At 36.1% G+C, this 17485-nt stretch overlaps 1 protein-coding gene across 1 annotated transcript; it reads right to left on the bottom strand.

Moving 5' to 3' along the window:
• Positions 1-1659: 1659 nt before the first annotated feature.
• Positions 1660-2719, bottom strand: LOC123894832 (expansin-A23-like). The gene is made up of 2 exons (XM_045944908.1): positions 2584-2719; positions 1660-2279 (listed from the first exon to the last, which is right to left on the bottom strand). Exons 1-2 carry the CDS (start codon positions 2717-2719, stop codon positions 1660-1662), a joined length of 756 nt encoding a protein of 251 aa, XP_045800864.1.
• Between the last annotated feature and the right edge of the window lie 14766 nt (positions 2720-17485).

Genomic DNA, 17485 nt, shown 5'->3' with positions numbered 1-17485 from the left:
AAATGCACCAAATTTCGAAAATTATACTCTATTACGTACACTGTATGTAAGTGATCAGTGCATTTTAGTGCACTTTTTAATCACTCTGTGCTATGACAATTTTGTGACTTCTCCCGCTATTTTAGTGTTTTTATCATGTTTTGTGTTTAGAGTCTAGTTTTGCTATTATTTAAGTTTTGCTATTTATTTTCGTAATAAACAGTAATTTGACACATTCTCATTGCGCAGACTATAACTTGAGCTAGGAATATCGGATTAAGGCGCGGTCAGTTGCATTGGAAAGATAAGACAAAGAGCTACAACTTTCGTGTTGAAGGCCAAAGCCAATTCCGAGCGAAAAGGTGTCATATTTACTCGTCAATGTCCCAGACTTGCCAAAACTTAATTATTTTCAGGATAACTTGTATTTTTTCGGCCCAATTGTTTTGTGGCCCATTTTCATTGATGTATAGAAACGAAATTCTGACAGAGTCAGGCATTATTCAGTATTCACAAAAATAAACAAACCCTAGCAGCCACTGCCTCATGGAGAACTAAAAATAATCTCTATCGATCCATTGGTGTAAGGAACTCCGTTTATGAATTCTTGAGGTTCGGTTTTCAATTGCAAGTTCGTTTGAGTGTTTATGCTGTTTTGTATCACTTTCATATCTCTTATTCTGTATGTTTCATATCTCTTATTCTGTATGAATTTCGTTTAGATTGATGCTTAATTATTCTATTTCGAATTTATATTGTTGAGATTGTTCGAATTGATTTTCCACTTGTTAAAATTGATTTGAATAGAAACTGATACAAACTATCGCGCTTAGCAATAGGGCTGATTGGAATTTTCTATGACATTAACTCTATTTTCGTGACGCTTGATCACTGTCATAGTTAATTGAACACATTTGATGCTTAATCAATTGAATTCCGTATAAGACTAATTTCCGCTTGTTTAATTAGTTTAATGATCAACCGAAGCAAAAACCCTTGAATGAACATTTTCGAATAACCTGTGATAGATAATAAACGAAGTTACCTAAAACCAATGGATTGATTCTTTTCTATTAATTAAAACCACATACTCTTTCAACACCGAAAACCCCCAACTTTACAACATTTTAAATTGATTCTAACATTGTTAAACTGATTGTGAGTCCTTGCGAAACGACCAAGGTTACTACCTTGTACTACTATTCTTTTGAAATTATTTTGATCACGAAACGACAGTGATCAATAAGTATATATATATATATATATATATATATATATATATATATATATATATATAATAAAATAGATTTTTAAATAAATAAATTGTATATAGAATCACACAGTATGTAATTTTTTATAAATCTATATACAATTACTTTATGAAAAATGCCATTTATATAAGTCTAAAAATTTTGAAAATAAAAACTACTTACTACATTTTATCTTTATGAAAGAAAAAAAAAAGAAGCTAGAATTCTAAGTGAAATTGGAAAATCATTTAAACATAAATTATAAAAAGAAAAGGTGTACAAATAAACTAGTTTATAATTTATAAACCACATGCTTTTATTTCATCAAAATACTAGAATTAAAATTACATGATACTCCGAATAATTATTATTTTTTAACTCATTCTCCTAATGATTTTGTGACTAGATATATTAACGTATTAAATTTTATCTAAAAATTACCCCGACCCTCATAAGTCTGTCCAAATTGCCAGTTGTAAGGAGAAACTGAATAAAACTCCAAAGTTTTTCCATCACTTGTAGTAACTTGAAATGACAAAGCTTGTCCTACCAAATTAACTCCAGAATCCCACTTTTGTCCCCAATTGCGTTTCATGGGAATCCAGCCAGTCTTAGATCCTTTGACACTAACACGAGAAACTTCGCCAGCATTAGCAACATTGAACACCAAAACTAACAAGAAATTAGGGTTTCCGTTGATCTCAAACCTTACACCCCCTCTTTTGAAACATGAAACACGTCGATATTTAACTGGTATGATACCGCCTTTTTCGTAGGCAATAGAAGTGAACATTTTATAACTCAAGTCAAAGTGTTTTTGTGGTGGATTACACCAAATATCAGTGGTTTTGGAGTAATCTGGAGGACAAAAATTTGTTGCGGTTACCGTGATTGGCCTTGCACCCTTTATGCACCATTGAGGATCGTTCACACAAACTAACTGAAAACAAGCACCACAAGTAGCTCCGTTATTGAATAGAGCTGTGCTTAGTGCTGTGTTTGCAAGTCCATATCCTTGTTTGTAGAGATCACCATAACCACAAGCCCCCTCTGCACAAATACAATAAAGGATTAGGTACACAACTTGTTTCCCGTATGTTCTTCATTCATATATAATAACTAACAACGAATAGTCATTTGAACTTCATGTAACACATAACGTATGATATAAAAAACTTGAAATATGATTTATCTATTTTTTTTTTATAATTGTATGTGGGTGGAGAATATTAGGCAAACAAAATAATGGAGATTCATAGTTATTTATTGTTGAGATTCTAAATAACGTATAAACAATTTATATCATTTAAAAACTCATATAGAATAAAAATGAAAGTTTAATTTTAGAACTTACGCATGGTTCCAGCTCCTGACGGACCACCATAGAAGGTTGCGTGAGCATCATACCAATTTGTATCAATGCCGGCTATGACCTGTTTGAAGAGCAATATGAAAAAGGTCAAAGGAATGAAAGAGTGAGAAATAGCCATCACTAAGGTACGTAAAAGACACGGAAGAGCCGCAGAATATTTGCATTATAGAGTGGTGAATATATGGTGGTATTTAAAGGAAATCAAAATAAATATAAAAGGCTATATATTCAATTCTCAAGACAAATAAAGAAATAAATTCAATTCTCAGGAAAAGTAAAAATAAAAGTCAATTCCCAAGACAAATAAAATAAGTAAAAGTCAATTCTTACCTAGAAAAAGAAAGAAAAAGAAATTCATAAAAGAATTAAAATTTGGACATATAAGTCAACTCCCAATTCATAAATATAATTTTTTACAAAAACTTAGGCCCAATAAAAAAATATAAAATATAAGTTGATTCTAAAATTTAAGCCTTCTAAAGAATTTAGGCCCAAAAATATTTAATTAACATTTGCTTATTTTTTAGCGTAAGCACATTATCATATGCAAAATTTGAGGCCCTAAAAAAGCAGCAACATTATTATTTTATTGTGGAATTTTTTTTATACCCCTACGTTTATCTCTTTACCCCAACATATTTTAAAATATTCATATTCTACCCTTATATATTGTGTTGGTATGTTAAAAGTGTGCTGGTATGTTAATTAAAGTGTGCTTGTATGTTAATTAAAGTGTGCCGGTATGTTAAAACTGCATCAAAAGTGTGCTGGTATGTTAAAAGTGTATCTTCTTCTCTCTCTCTCTCAACATATTTTTTCCGAATTATTTCCGACACCATCACCAAATTCACCACCACCTTTGCAAATGTTGTTTCTTTCAAAATCGAATCTTTGTTCTTTATAGTTTTCACGGTGGTAGAACGAAGCTAGCATAAGGGTTGAGGAGGTACTTTCTTCAACCCAAGGTTTAATTTATTTTCAAGTTCGTTTCTTTTGTTTTTCCATTCTTACCCATTTGATTTTTTGTCTTCCATGATCATTCGACGACCAATACAATGAATCATTTATTTTTTGTCTTTTTCCAATTTCTGTTTCTTGGGTTGTTTTTATTCTTTAGAATATAATAATATATGAAGCATGGGCACAAGACATGACACACACGTCAACACCGATAATAATTTGAGAAAATAATATAATTCAGTGTATTCATAAGTGTCGGTGTCGTGTCGGTGTGTGAGATCGACGCGTGCCCGACATCGAGACACGCCTAATCTGAAAAGTGTATGTGCTTCATAATGCAATAAAAATAAAGTACCTAGGTGCAATGTTTTAAACCCTTTATTATGTTTTTGTGTTGTGATCAGATTCCACAATGATTTTGATATAGTAATTAGCATCAAAAGATAGAAAATTTGAAGATGGGTGAATCCAATAATGCAACTTAAATGGTGCAGCAACAAGCTATGAATGTGAGCACCCAAAGAAAAAGATGACAAAATGAAATTGACAGGAAAAAGGGATGATACACGTTTGCATTCTGCAGCAAGAGCAGGGAATTTAGATGTTGTAACGAAGGGATACCCTTAATTCTGCTGAGGAGGATGAATTGCTTGAATTATTGACTAGGCAGAATCAAGATGGAGACACAACTCTTTATGTTGCTGTTGAGTATGGTTATATTGATGTTGTTAGAGAAATGATTCAATATTATGATCTTGTTGATGCTGGAATTAAAGCAAGAAATGGTTTTGATGCATTTCACATTGCTGCCAAACAAGGGGATATAGGTAGTTATTTAAAATACCAGCACACTTTTGATGGAGTTTTAACATACCAGCACAGTTTAATTAACAAACCAGCACACTCTTAACATACCAACACAATATATAAGGATAGAATAGGAATATTTTAAAATATGTTGGGGTAAAGAGATAAATGTAGGGGTAGAAAAAAAAAATTCTTTTATTGTTCCGGACTGGGTAAGACCCATAAAGCTAGTGGCCCATTCAGCTTAACATTTTGATAAAGAAATATATATAGAAATATATATATATATATATATATATGAGTTAATTGATCTTCAGTAGTTTTGTTGGTTGGTTAATTGGTCATTTTGATGAAATGTATTGGATTGATATTAGTAGTCTGGTTACAGCAAAAATATTCGATCAAATCGAAGCTAACTATGCGATTTGATAAGTACACGCTGTTACTATTGCGAGATTATGCCGGTCAAATATTTGTTGTTTTTTCATTTCTTATCTTTGCCCACTGTTTAGTTAGAATACCACTTCCGTATTCTTTTTCGACTGAAGAGAAGAAGAAGGCAAAGGAAATGGATGAAATGAACGAAAGCGGTGTTGATGAAATAGATTGGGAAATGGAAGAAACTAAACAAGTGCAAAAGAGATCCTTTAAAGAAGATATTGCTAATTATCTTTTCCCGAAAAAAGATAAGACTTTTGACAACATTGAGGACTAGAATAATCTCTCAGAGGACGAGAATAAGCCCTTGGAGGATGAAGAAACAACGGGGATTCACAATTATCAGCAACAAAATAATTGACAGTTAAACTAATGATGCCAACCACACAAATTCCTAGTGGCACCAACATAGAATGGGTTCAACTATCCACTTGTAATGCGAGCGTGGATTACCAGAAAGCTTACTAAAAAACTATTGTCATGAAGAGAGAATAATCATGTCCACCAGCTGCTCAACATCCACAACTGTTTTACCAAAAAAAAAAAAATTAAAATCATTTTGGACAATCTTCTAATGCATCATCATACAACTAAATGTCAAACCACAATGAAATGAATAAAGATCCTCTCCATTTGTTTATCTCTTCATTTTTGCCATTATTAAAGTTTTTAGAATATAAATACAATTAGCTGGCATTTATTGGTGAAATTCCTGACACACAGTGGACAGGTGTTGATCAAGGTGTATCAACACTTGTCTGTTGTAGACAGATGTTGTTACCGGTGCGCCAACACTTGTCTATAAACAGAGCAAATAACATAAAACAATACAAACAGTAAAGTAAATAACACACGAGAGTTGTTAACCCAGTTCAGCCTAAAGCCTACTCTGGGGGATACCAATCCAGGAATGAAGTCCACTATCAGCAGTATTACTTCGAAGCTAAACTCACCCGTTTACAACTTCTCACTTAATCACTACCCAATGACACTTCTACCTAGGAACTCATAGATATGAGACCCCATCCCAATTCCCACCTTAACAACACAGACAGCGTTGTTATTCAGTTCAACGATCACAACAGGTGGAGACACACTCCTAAGAAACTAGGATTCACTCTTGCTTAAAAGCTTGCGAGTAAACCACACAACACAATAGAACAATCTCCGTACTTCAAAGCTTAGGAGAAGTTCACACTTACAACTCAATAACACTCAGGTCCTAAGCTTGCATCAATGAGACACAAGAAAGGCTCACAATTAACACTCTAAAATCCCTAAAACACACGCTTTGTAAGACACGATTTTAGATGCTTGAAACCATATGCTTGCCTTCGTATTTATAGTAGTAGAATGACTTGGGCTTCAAGACAAAATTAGGGCTTCTAGAATTGCGGCAGCAGTGATATATTTTTGAAAACAATAGTTATATTTTTGAAACGCAAAAATATATTTTCCAAAAATATAATTCTTTTGGAAAATAAAACTAGGGTTTGGCTGCCTCCTGAAACACATTAAACACGTGCGTCTTCCTCTGTAAGAAACCTTGAAACAATTCTTCAAACAGATCTTCAAAAGATTGAGTAGAAAATAATAACAGCTTGCTGGCGCGCGCAGATACAGAGACAGGTGTTGTTCCAAAGTGTACCAACATTTGTCACAACACTTGGGGTCAGCACATTTGTCTCAACACTTGGCTAAAATATGTTTTTGCAAAATGTAGCCAATATACAAAAACCCAACAATCTCCCCCTTTGGCAAATTTTGGCTAAAACAATATTAGACCAGTATATAGAGAGATGCAGTATTACCTTTCCTTCGAGTCAACATGATCACACAACTAGGAAAGATGGTAACACATAATAATACTACTTCCAAGAGATTTAAGTAGCATCAGAGGCAATGCAACAGCGGAAAAAACACGACTAGCCTAATGGAACAACACAAGGGAGAAATAAACTCCCATAGTAGATGCAAAGAAATAGGAGAAATAAACTCCTAATAGTTAAAGCGCATCCATTCATAATAGAAACATCAGGAAAAACAAATTCCCATAAAACATCTGAGAAAAATAAATTCTCAGTCATAGTGGATAGTGGACTCAATAGTCAGGTGCCATAACACTTGGCACAACATTTGTCGTCAAATATATTCAGGCGATCAAGAGATATTATCACTCACACTCCCCCTGAATTCATGCATACAATCACCAGATAGAGAAAGAATATTCACTACTCCCCCTCAGTACATGCATATTATTCACACTCCCCCTCAATACGAGCATACGAACAAAAAACAGTCACCAGATGTGAGAACATCTATCCACACACTTGTCACACATACACACACACACTACTCCCCCTTTTTAGCCACAATTTTGACAAACACCATGCATATGAAATCATAGGGTAGCATATAATAGAAGTGTCAGGGTGTAATTATTACAGACCAAAATGCACACACAGGTGCTAGAAATCCAGGGCCTTGCCCATAAAAGTAACAGCAAAGAAACACCAAAAGTACATCAGAAAAATAGAAGAAAACATCAGAAATCAGATAGAAGTACTTTCATCAGAGTCCTCCATCACATCTTCAGTGTCATCATCAGAGCCACTAGTTCCTTCACCTTCTTGTCCATCAGGCTCACCCTCAGCAGTCTCAGCAGCCTCCTCAGCCTTGAGGGCCTCAATCACACGGTCTATTTTCAGTTTCCTGGCCTCAAGAGCTCTGCTGGTCTCAGTCAGATCTGCAATCATCTGCTTTCTTGAAAGTACTCCAGATGTGCCAACACCTGCTGCAGCATCTGTCCCATCCAGCAGTCTCTGCTCAATAACCAACACCCCTTTCCTTTTACAGGGAACATCAGTACTTCTAAGTATATCTGGGTGTTGCTCAAGGATGATATTGCATAGCAGAGTAGGAAGAGCAACTGGTTTCTCAACAGCATAGGTCAAGGCATGACTTAAAGTTTCTTGAAAGAAATAAGATCCATAATCAAAGTTGGCCATGGTACCCACAGCATAGATAAACTTTCCTAATCCTCTGGCCACATCACCTGAGTGGGTTGTAGGCACCCAATTATGTGCAGCAATCCTATTCAGAACAGCATAAAATGGAGAGAGGGAAGTTGCAGCCAACTTAGCCTTGCTTGGCCATACCTTTATTCTTCCACCAGTGAGGACCTTGCAGACCTCATTGTCTGTGACTTTTAGAGGAGCCACTTCATCAGAATTTCTTTGCAAATATTGGTTGATCACAGTTGGTGAGAACTTAACACATCTACCACGAACAAATACCTGCCTGTATTCAGGACTTGCTGGATCATTACAGTTATCAGCCACATTAATCAAAAACTCTTTGACAAGTCTGTCATAGCACTTGTCCAAACCAACCACAGTTTTCATCAAACCTGCATACTCAAGAGCTTCAACAACACTCAGACATTGAAGGATATCATCTTTAAGATTCCTCTCCAGAGCTAACCTTCTGTGATACACAAACTTCCATCTAGCAGACCCATTTTCCAGATGGAATGAGACATTATCCAAAGGAGCATAGGGGACAGACTGAGGAACTTTCTTTCTTCGTATACTCTTCCTAGATGTGCTGCCAGATGCAGCAACATCTGTCTCTGGCTCAAAATCTGAATCACTAGTTGGTGGAGCTTTCCTTTTCTTAGTTTCAGTCCTAGGAACCACCTTACTGACAGGTTTGGGAGGTCCATAAAGAGGCTTTTTACCAGTATCTTTTCTAGCCTTAGAAGGTTTGGGTGTTTGGACAGGTGTGTTAGCAGTCTCTACACCTTTACCAGCCCTACTTCTAGTCCTCCTAGCCACACTAGCTTCAGAATTTGCAGGAATAGACTTTTCACTCACAGTTGCTTCATTAACTATTATAACCTCAGGATTTTCATCTACAACCTTATCAGGAACAGTTTCTTTATCAGCATCCTTAGGTTGGGGACTCTCATCAGACTCAGAATAGTCCACTGTATTATCCTGTGCCAAAGATGTGGTAACATCTGGCACAACATTTGGCGCAGCGCCATGTGTTGCAACATTTGGCGCAACATGAGTCTCAGGATCAGTTTTCTTGAGAGACTCATCAGCAACAGCATCATTGGTCTCAGTGGAAGCACCAATATTAGCATCAACAACAGTAGGGGGGTTAGGAACATTTTTCCCCAATTTTTCAGACACAGCAGGGTCCTTTAAACCTAGGGTTTCAGCAGGATTTGGAACATCAAGACCTAAATTAACAGAAGTCTTACCAGATGTGTCGACATTCTCTTCTGCAGGATTAATGACAGGTGTAGGAACATCACTCGATGGTAGTGGATCATTATATAGTTCAGACATTGTATAGGCCCTTCTCGATTCAGTTCGCGGTTTCTTGCTCTTCTTCTTCGTTTTCTTAATTGAAGCGGAGGGAGATAAAGGATTTATACTCGTTCGTGATGATTTTTCCTTCTTTGCAACTGATTTTCTCCTCATCGTTGGACTTGTGGAAGGTATGGTGTTGAGAGGAACAGCATCGATCACCACTTTTTGTAGCGATGGAACAACATCTGTCTTCGTTGGTGAGGATTTTGCAGAGTCAGACATAGTGAGTGAAATGAGGTGAAATTTGTGATTGAAGAAGATGGAAGTTGAACGTTCTCTGAGAAAATACAAAGTTGAAGTTGAGTTGATTTGCGTGAGAGAGAAAAGAAGATGAGAAGTTTGCGTGAAGATAGGTTGGTTTTGAAAAACCAATAATAACTCCCTTAAGTTAGCGTGCACCAAAAGTGGGAGAGAGAAATCAACTGCTGCACGCTCTTCATGCAGTAACTGCTATTGATTTTCAAAAAGGCAAATTCCCAATTTGCCCCTCAATTTTTCAAATTGACTTGCGTCCAAAGCTTTAGTAAAAATGTCTGCTAATTGTTCTTCAGATGCAATGTGCTCAAGTGAAACAATTTTTTCTTCTACAAGCTCTCTTATAAAATGATGGCGTATATCAATGTGCTTAGTCCTACTATGCTGAATAGGGTTTTTAGAGATATTGATAGCACTCAGATTATCACAGTAAAGTGTCATGACATTTTGCTCAACACTATACTCCTTCAACATTTGTCTCATCCATAACAATTGAGAGCAACTACTACCAGCTGCTATATATTCTGCCTCAGCTGTGGATAGAGACACACTATTCTGTTTCTTACTAAACCAAGATACTAGATTGTTTCCCAAGAAGAAACATGCACCAGAGGTGCTCTTTCTATCATCTGCACTTCCTGCCCAATCTGCATCACAATAGCCAACTAAGGTAGAATCATTACCATGAGAATATAAAATTCCATACCCACATGTTCCATTGACATATTTGAAGATTCTTTTTACTTGAGTCAGATGACTCATCTTGGGTTCAGATTGATATCTAGCACAAACACCTACTGCAAACATGATATCAGGTCTGCTAGCTGTGAGATATAGCAAGCTTCCAATCATACTTCTGTAGAGACTTTGATCCACATCAATCCCTTTTTCATCTTTGGTAAGCTTCAAATGTGTAGGTGCAGGTGTCCTTTTGTGACTACCACCTTCCATTCCAAATTTCTTCACAATGTTTCTTGCATATTTTTCCTGAGAGATAAATATAGTGTCTTCCATTTGTTTGACCTGAAGACCTAAAAAATAAGTTAGCTCACCTACAAGACTCATTTCAAATTCAGATTGCATTTGATGCACAAAATGTTCCACCATTTGTCGCGACATTCCACCAAATACAATATCATCCACGTATATCTGAGCTATCATTAGCTTCCCTTTCTCCTCTCTTACAAATAGAGTTTTATCATTGCCACCTTTCTTGTATCCATGGCTGACAAGGAATTCAGTCAATCTTTCATACCATGCTCTAGAGGCTTGTTTTAATCCATAGAGAGCTTTCTTTAGTTTGTAGACATGGTTAGGAAAGCTTGGATCTACAAACCCTTTGGGTTGTTCAACATATACCTCTTCATGTAGATATCCATTTAGGAATGCACTCTTTACATACATTTGATATAACTTGAATTTTAAGATGCATGCCACATCCAAGAGCAATCTTATGGACTCTAAGCGAGCAACTGGAGCAAAAGTCTCATCAAAGTCTACTCCTTCTATCTGGGTGTATCCTTGTGCTACAAGTCTGGCTTTATTTCTGGTAATGTCACCATTTTCATCAGTTTTGTTCTTGTAGACCCACTTTGTACCAATAACATTTATACCATCTGGTCTAGGTACTAGATCCCATACCTCACTTCTTTTGAACTGAGTTAGTTCCTCCTGCATGGCATTGATCCAGTATTCATCAGTCAAGGCTTCTTTAACATTTTTTGGTTCAATCTTGGATATGAAGCATGAGTTGGAGATTGCTTCTTTTGATCTTCTTGTTGCAATTCCTTGATTTGGATTTCCAATGACAAGTTCCAGAGGATGATTCTTCTGTATTCTAGTAGATGGTCCTTTGTTTGGTCTAGTAGCCTCTGTAGTAGATTCAGAATGTTGATCAGGCTCAGTTTCAGTTTGATCATCATCTGATGTTGGGACAGGTGTTATGACATCTGTCTCTTCTGCTGAATCTGCACTTGTTGTATTACTATCATCAACAACAACATTAATTGATTCCATCATAGTTCTTGTTCTGGAGTTAAAGACTCTGTAGGCTCTGCTGTTGGTTGAGTAACCCAAAAATATCCCCTCATCACTTTTGGGGTCCAATTTTCTCCTAGGTTCTCTATCTGCCAAAATGTAACATTTTGACCCAAACACATGGAAATATTTCACAGTAGGCTTCCTATTCTTCCATAGTTCATACAGTGTTGTAGCAGTACCTTTTCTTAATGTTACTCTATTGTGAATGTAACATGCTGTATTCATGGCTTCAGCCCAAAACTTGTAAGGAACATTTTTGGCATGCAACATCACTCTAGCAGATTCTTGTAAGGTTCTGTTCTTTCTTTCAACCACACCATTTTGTTGAGGTGTAATTGGTGAAGAAAATTCATGAGTTATTCCTTCAGCAGCACAAAAGTCAGCAAATTTAGAGTTTTCAAACTCCTTACCATGGTCACTTCTGATTCTTACAATACCACAATCTTTCTCTTTTTGAAGTTGTAAGCAAAGATTTTTGAATTCTTCAAAAGTCTCAGATTTTTCCCTAATGAAATTGACCCAAGTATATCTAGAGAAGTCATCAACAACAACAAGAACATATTTCTTACCTCCAAGACTCTCAACTTGTATGGGCCCCATCAGATCCATATGTAGTAACTCAAGAACTCTAGAGGTGGACAAGTGTTGCAACTGCTGGTGCGACACTTTGGTTTGCTTCCCAATCTGACATTCACCACAGATATTGCCTTCCTGTATCTGTAAACTTGGTAGTCCTCTGATAGCTTCTTCAGATATGACTCTCTTCATGCTCTTCAGGTTAAGGTGTCCTAATTTTTGATGCCACAGCTTAACCTCTTCATTTTTGGTTAAGAGACATGTAGATACATTAGTTTCTTCAAGAGGGATCCACAAGTAGCAGTTGTCTTTTGATCTAACACCCCTCATAAGGATGTCTCCTTCATTATTGCTGACCAGACATTCATTTTTTGTAAAGTTGACTTTCATGCCTTGATCACATAGTTGGCTTATACTGATTAGATTGGCAGTTAGCCCTTTCACAAGGAGAACATTTTCAAGTTTTGGTAGACCATGGTCAATCAGTCTTCCAATACCTTTGATTTCACCCTTTGCTCCATCTCCAAATGTCACAAAACTTGTGGCATAGGATTTTACCTCCTTCAAATACTTTTCAACACCAGTCATGTGTCTGGAACAACCACTATCAAAGTATCAATCTTCTTTTGATGAGGCTCTGAGTGACGTATGGGCAATCAAACTTTTCTCACTGCTTTCAGCTGTATACTCCTTGGTATTGGTTGTATCATCTTTTTGCTTCCATTCCATCCTTGTTTTAGTAATGGATGGATCAGACTCTTGAGGAATTTCACTTGGATACCCATACAATTTGTAGCAGTAGGGCCTTATGTGTCCCTTTCTTCCACAGTGATGACATCTCCATGAGTGGTACCTGCTTCTGGGTCTAGGTATAAATCTAGGTCTCTGCCATCTTTGCTGATGTGGTGCCACATGTGGTAACACTTGTCTCTGCTGTCTAGGAGCCAAGTGTGGCGACATCCTATTATGCATTTTTGGAGAAGATTGTTTACTTATCTTAGGCATATATTTCCCTTCTTTGTTGTAATCCATAATCCTATTAACATTTTTGTATTCATACCCAATGCCTGTTTTGGATCTACTAGGAGCAGGCAAAGTTTCCAGGATTTCATCTAGATCACTTCCTTTGAATAGCCTAAGAACATGCTTCTTTAAATTCTCAAGATGAGAGTTTAAATCAGTTACCTCTTCATTCAGATGGGCTATCTCTGTCAGTTGTTTGATCTTGTCTGCTTCTAAGTTGATGATAGTTGCCTTTTGTTCCTCAATGATCTTTAAGCTATCTTCCCATTTAGTACTAAATTCAGAGATTCTTGACAGATTAGCATCTCTCTCAGTTTGTAACTTAGTAATTGTTTCTTTTTGCTCTTCAGAGACTCTGCAGACTTCTGCACTCTTCAGACACAGTTTTTTATATGATTCAGCAAGCTCATCAAAGGTCAGTTCTTCTTCACATGATTCAGTGTCAGATGTGCAAACACTTGTCAATACATGTATAGCCTTTGCAGTATCGGCTTCTCCCTCAGAATCTTCATCTGACCAAGTTACAGTTAACCCCTTCTTTTGTTTCTTCAGGAAGGTTCCACATTCACTTCTAATGTGACCATACCCCTCACATTCATGGCATTGAACACCTTTATTTGGAGCTGATTTCTCATCTGTTACAAGTTTTCTGAAATTCCTGTAAGTGTTGCGACCAATGTCAGCTGCACCTGTCTTAGAGCGTTTGTCCATTCTCTTTAGCACCTTATTAAATTGTTTTCCCAAAAGAACCATTGCATCAGAGATGCTGTGTTCAGACTCTGTGTCACTCTGTTGATCTTCTTCCTCAGCATTTGAGACAAAAGCAATGCTTTTATTTTTCTTATCCATCTTCTCATTTGTAGCTACCTCATAGGTTTGTAGTGAACCAACCAATTCATCTAGCTTCATATCTGTGATATCCTTTGCTTCTTCTATAGCTGTGACTTTCATGTCAAACTTCTTAGGTAAAGACCTAAGCATTTTTCTTACCAGCTTTTCTTCAGGTATCTTTTCACCCAAGGCATCAAATTGATTGTCAAAATCAAGTATGGTCATGTGAAAATCCTGAATGGTTTCATCATCATTCATTCTTAGATTCTCAAACTTAGTTGTTAAAAGTTGTAGCTTTGACAGCTTTACTTTAGAGGTACCTTCATGAACAGTCTCAAGAATTGTCCAAGCTTCCTTAGCAGAGACACACTTTTTGATGAGTCTGAATATGTGCTTGTCAACACCATTATATAGTGCATATAATGCTTTTGAGTTTGCAAGAGCAAGCTCATCCTCTTCTTTGGACCATTCTTCAGCAGATTTCAACTCAAGAGTTGGTTTACCATCTTTGTCCATCTTCACAGGTAGAGTCCACCCTCTCAGAATTGCCTTCCATGTCTTGCTATCAATTTGTTTTAGAAAGGCCATCATGCGGGACTTCCAATAGTCATAGTTTGAAGCACCAACCAGAAGAGGTGGTCTGGTAACAAACCCTCCTTCTTTGTCCATCCTTGCTAGAAAAAGTTTCCCTGGAGCTCACCCTAAAATTCAGAACAGGGTGCCTGCTCTGATGCCAATTGAAATTCCTGACACACAGTGGACAGGTGTTGATCAAGGTGTATCAACACTTGTCTGTTGTAGACAGATGTTGTTACCGGTGCGCCAACACTTGTCTATAAACAGAGCAAATAACATAAAACAATACAAACAGTAAAGTAAATAACACACGAGAGTTGTTAACCCAGTTCAGCCTAAAGCCTACTCTGGGGGATACCAATCCAGGAATGAAGTCCACTATCAGCAGTATTACTTCGAAGCTAAACTCACCCGTTTACAACTTCTCACTTAATCACTACCCAATGACACTTCTACCTAGGAACTCCTAGATATGAGACCCCGTCCCAATTCCCACCTTAACAACACAGACAGCGTTGTTATTCAGTTCAACGATCACAACAGGTGGAGACACACTCCTAAGAAACTAGGATTCACTCTTGCTTAAAAGCTTCCGAGTAAACCACACAACACAATAGAACAATCTCCGTACTTCAAAGCTTAGGAGAAGTTCACACTTACAACTCAATAACACTCAGGTCCTAAGCTTGCATCAATGAGACACAAGAAAGGCTCACAATTAACACTCTAAAATCCCTAAAACACACGCTTTGTAAGACACGATTTTAGATGCTTGAAACCATATGCTTGCCTTCGTATTTATAGTAGTAGAATGACTTGGGCTTCAAGACAAAATTAGGGCTTCTAGAATTGCGGCAGCAGTGATATATTTTTGAAAACAATAGTTATATTTTTGAAACGCAAAAATATATTTTCCAAAAATATAATTCTTTTGGAAAATAAAACTAGGGTTTGGCTGCCTCCTGAAACACATTAAACACGTGCGTCTTCCTCAGTAAGAAACCTTGAAACAATTCTTCAAACAGATCTTCAAAAGATTGAGTAGAAAATAATAACAGCTTGCTGGCGCGCGCAGATACAGAGACAGGTGTTGTTCCAAAGTGTACCAACATTTGTCATAACACTTGGGGTCAGCACATTTGTCTCAACACTTGGCTAAAATATGTTTTTGCAAAATGTAGCCAATATACAAAAACCCAACAATTGGGTCCAAATATTTAATATATATATTCTAAAACCTATCAAAACTATAGTAATAGAGAAGGAAAATATAGAGAATAAATCGAGAGACCCTAACTAAAGCAAAACATAGCCTAATTACAAGCGTGCATACACATATATAGGTGAATATTTTGGTGGATCTCGGGTTAGTGTTATGAAAAATCGATCATCCATAGTTGCACGTAGATGGGTGAGAGTCTCGTAAAACCAAGATCTTAGTGTACGAAATCGACCGAAAAACCGTTAAGATATGTATCTTTTTTTTCCCCTTCATTTTCTAGAGACTCTTTTGTCTCTCTCAACCCCTTTATCAACTTTGTTTTGTTGTTAAAAGAAATATTATATTTTATGGACTGCTAATATGTCGATGAATGAGGTATGAAAGATACTCTCACATAGAATGATAACACAAGAATATGAAGAAAAAAGTCAAATAAAAACTGACATGTTTTAATGTATTTGGTCTTGAATGTATTTAATAGTATTTGATCTGAAATATATTTATCTTTTATTTTTTATAAGTTTATATACAATTCACTCGTGAAAAATCCATTTATAGGTTGAGCCAAAAAAATTTGATTAAATAATCAATTAGCATTTTTTTTATCTTACTCTTATAGGTGAAATAAAAAAAATAGAATTCTATTTGGAATTAAAGGTTTGGTAATAAAATGTGTCAACAAACAAAGGTTTGATAAATAAAAATGGTGGAATTGGAAAAAATAATTTAAACAACAAGTATAAAAAAAAAAGTGTACCACAAACCATTTTGAACCCGAGAAACAAAGACTTCCCTTAATATTTTTTGAAAGGAAAGACTTTTGGTGAACAAAATGTTAGAACTAAAATTACATGATACTCGTAATAATTAATAATTTTTATCACAATTCTCCTAATAATTTTGTGACTAGATGTATTTTTCAATTAAATTTTATCTAAAAATTTCCCCCACCCTCCTAAGTCTATCCGAATTGCCGGTTGTAAGGAGAAACAAAATAATATTCCAAAGTTTTTATCCGTGATAGCGATGAAATACGAAAAATAATGAGATAATATGGATGATTCATCGAGCAACTTTGTCGGATAAGATGAATAGCAAAAAGAGAACCAATTTTTACAATTATATGAGCAAAACCCATGACGCACAAACTTTTGTTCCAAATAAATGCACCAAATTTCGAAAATTATACTCTATTACGTACACTGTATGTAAGTGATCAGTGCATTTTAGTGCACTTTTTAATCACTCTGTGCTATGACAATTTTGTGACTTCTCCCGCTATTTTAGTGTTTTTATCATGTTTTGTGTTTAGAGTCTAGTTTTGCTATTATTTAAGTTTTGCTATTTATTTTCGTAATAAACAGTAATTTGACACATTCTCATTGCGCAGACTATAACTTGAGCTAGGAATATCGGATTAAGGCGCGGTCAGTTGCATTGGAAAGATAAGACAAAGAGCTACAACTTTCGTGTTGAAGGCCAAAGCCAATTCCGAGCGAAAAGGTGTCATATTTACTCATCAATGTCCCAGACTTGCCAAAACTTAATTATTTTCAGGATAACTTGTATTTTTTCGGCCCAATTGTTTTGTGGCCCATTTTCATTGATGTATAGAAACGAAATTCTGACAGAGTCAGGCATTATTCAGTATTCACAAAAATAAACAAACCCTAGCAGCCACTGCCTCATGGAGAACTAAAAATAATCTCTATCGATCCATTGGTGTAAGGAACTCCGTTTATGAATTCTTGAGGTTCGGTTTTCAATTGCAAGT

The sequence above is a fragment of the Trifolium pratense genome, linkage group LG7 (assembly GCF_020283565.1).
Source record: "Trifolium pratense cultivar HEN17-A07 linkage group LG7, ARS_RC_1.1, whole genome shotgun sequence".
In the NCBI taxonomy this organism is placed as follows: domain Eukaryota; kingdom Viridiplantae; phylum Streptophyta; class Magnoliopsida; order Fabales; family Fabaceae; genus Trifolium; species Trifolium pratense.
The sequence above is the reverse complement of the archived record's forward strand: the minus strand, read 5'-3'. Positions and strand labels throughout refer to the sequence as shown.

What these genes read in the sequence shown, in the direction of transcription:
- LOC123894832 (XM_045944908.1), bottom strand. Translation starts at nt 2,719, where the DNA reads ATGGCTATTTCTCACTCTTTCATTCCTTTGACCTTTTTCATATTGCTC. An exon ending in GTCAGGAGCTGGAACCATGC is followed by an intron (nt 2,280 to 2,583) that starts GTAAGTTCTAAA and finishes GTATTTGTGCAG; the next exon opens with AGGGGGCTTGTGGTTATGGT.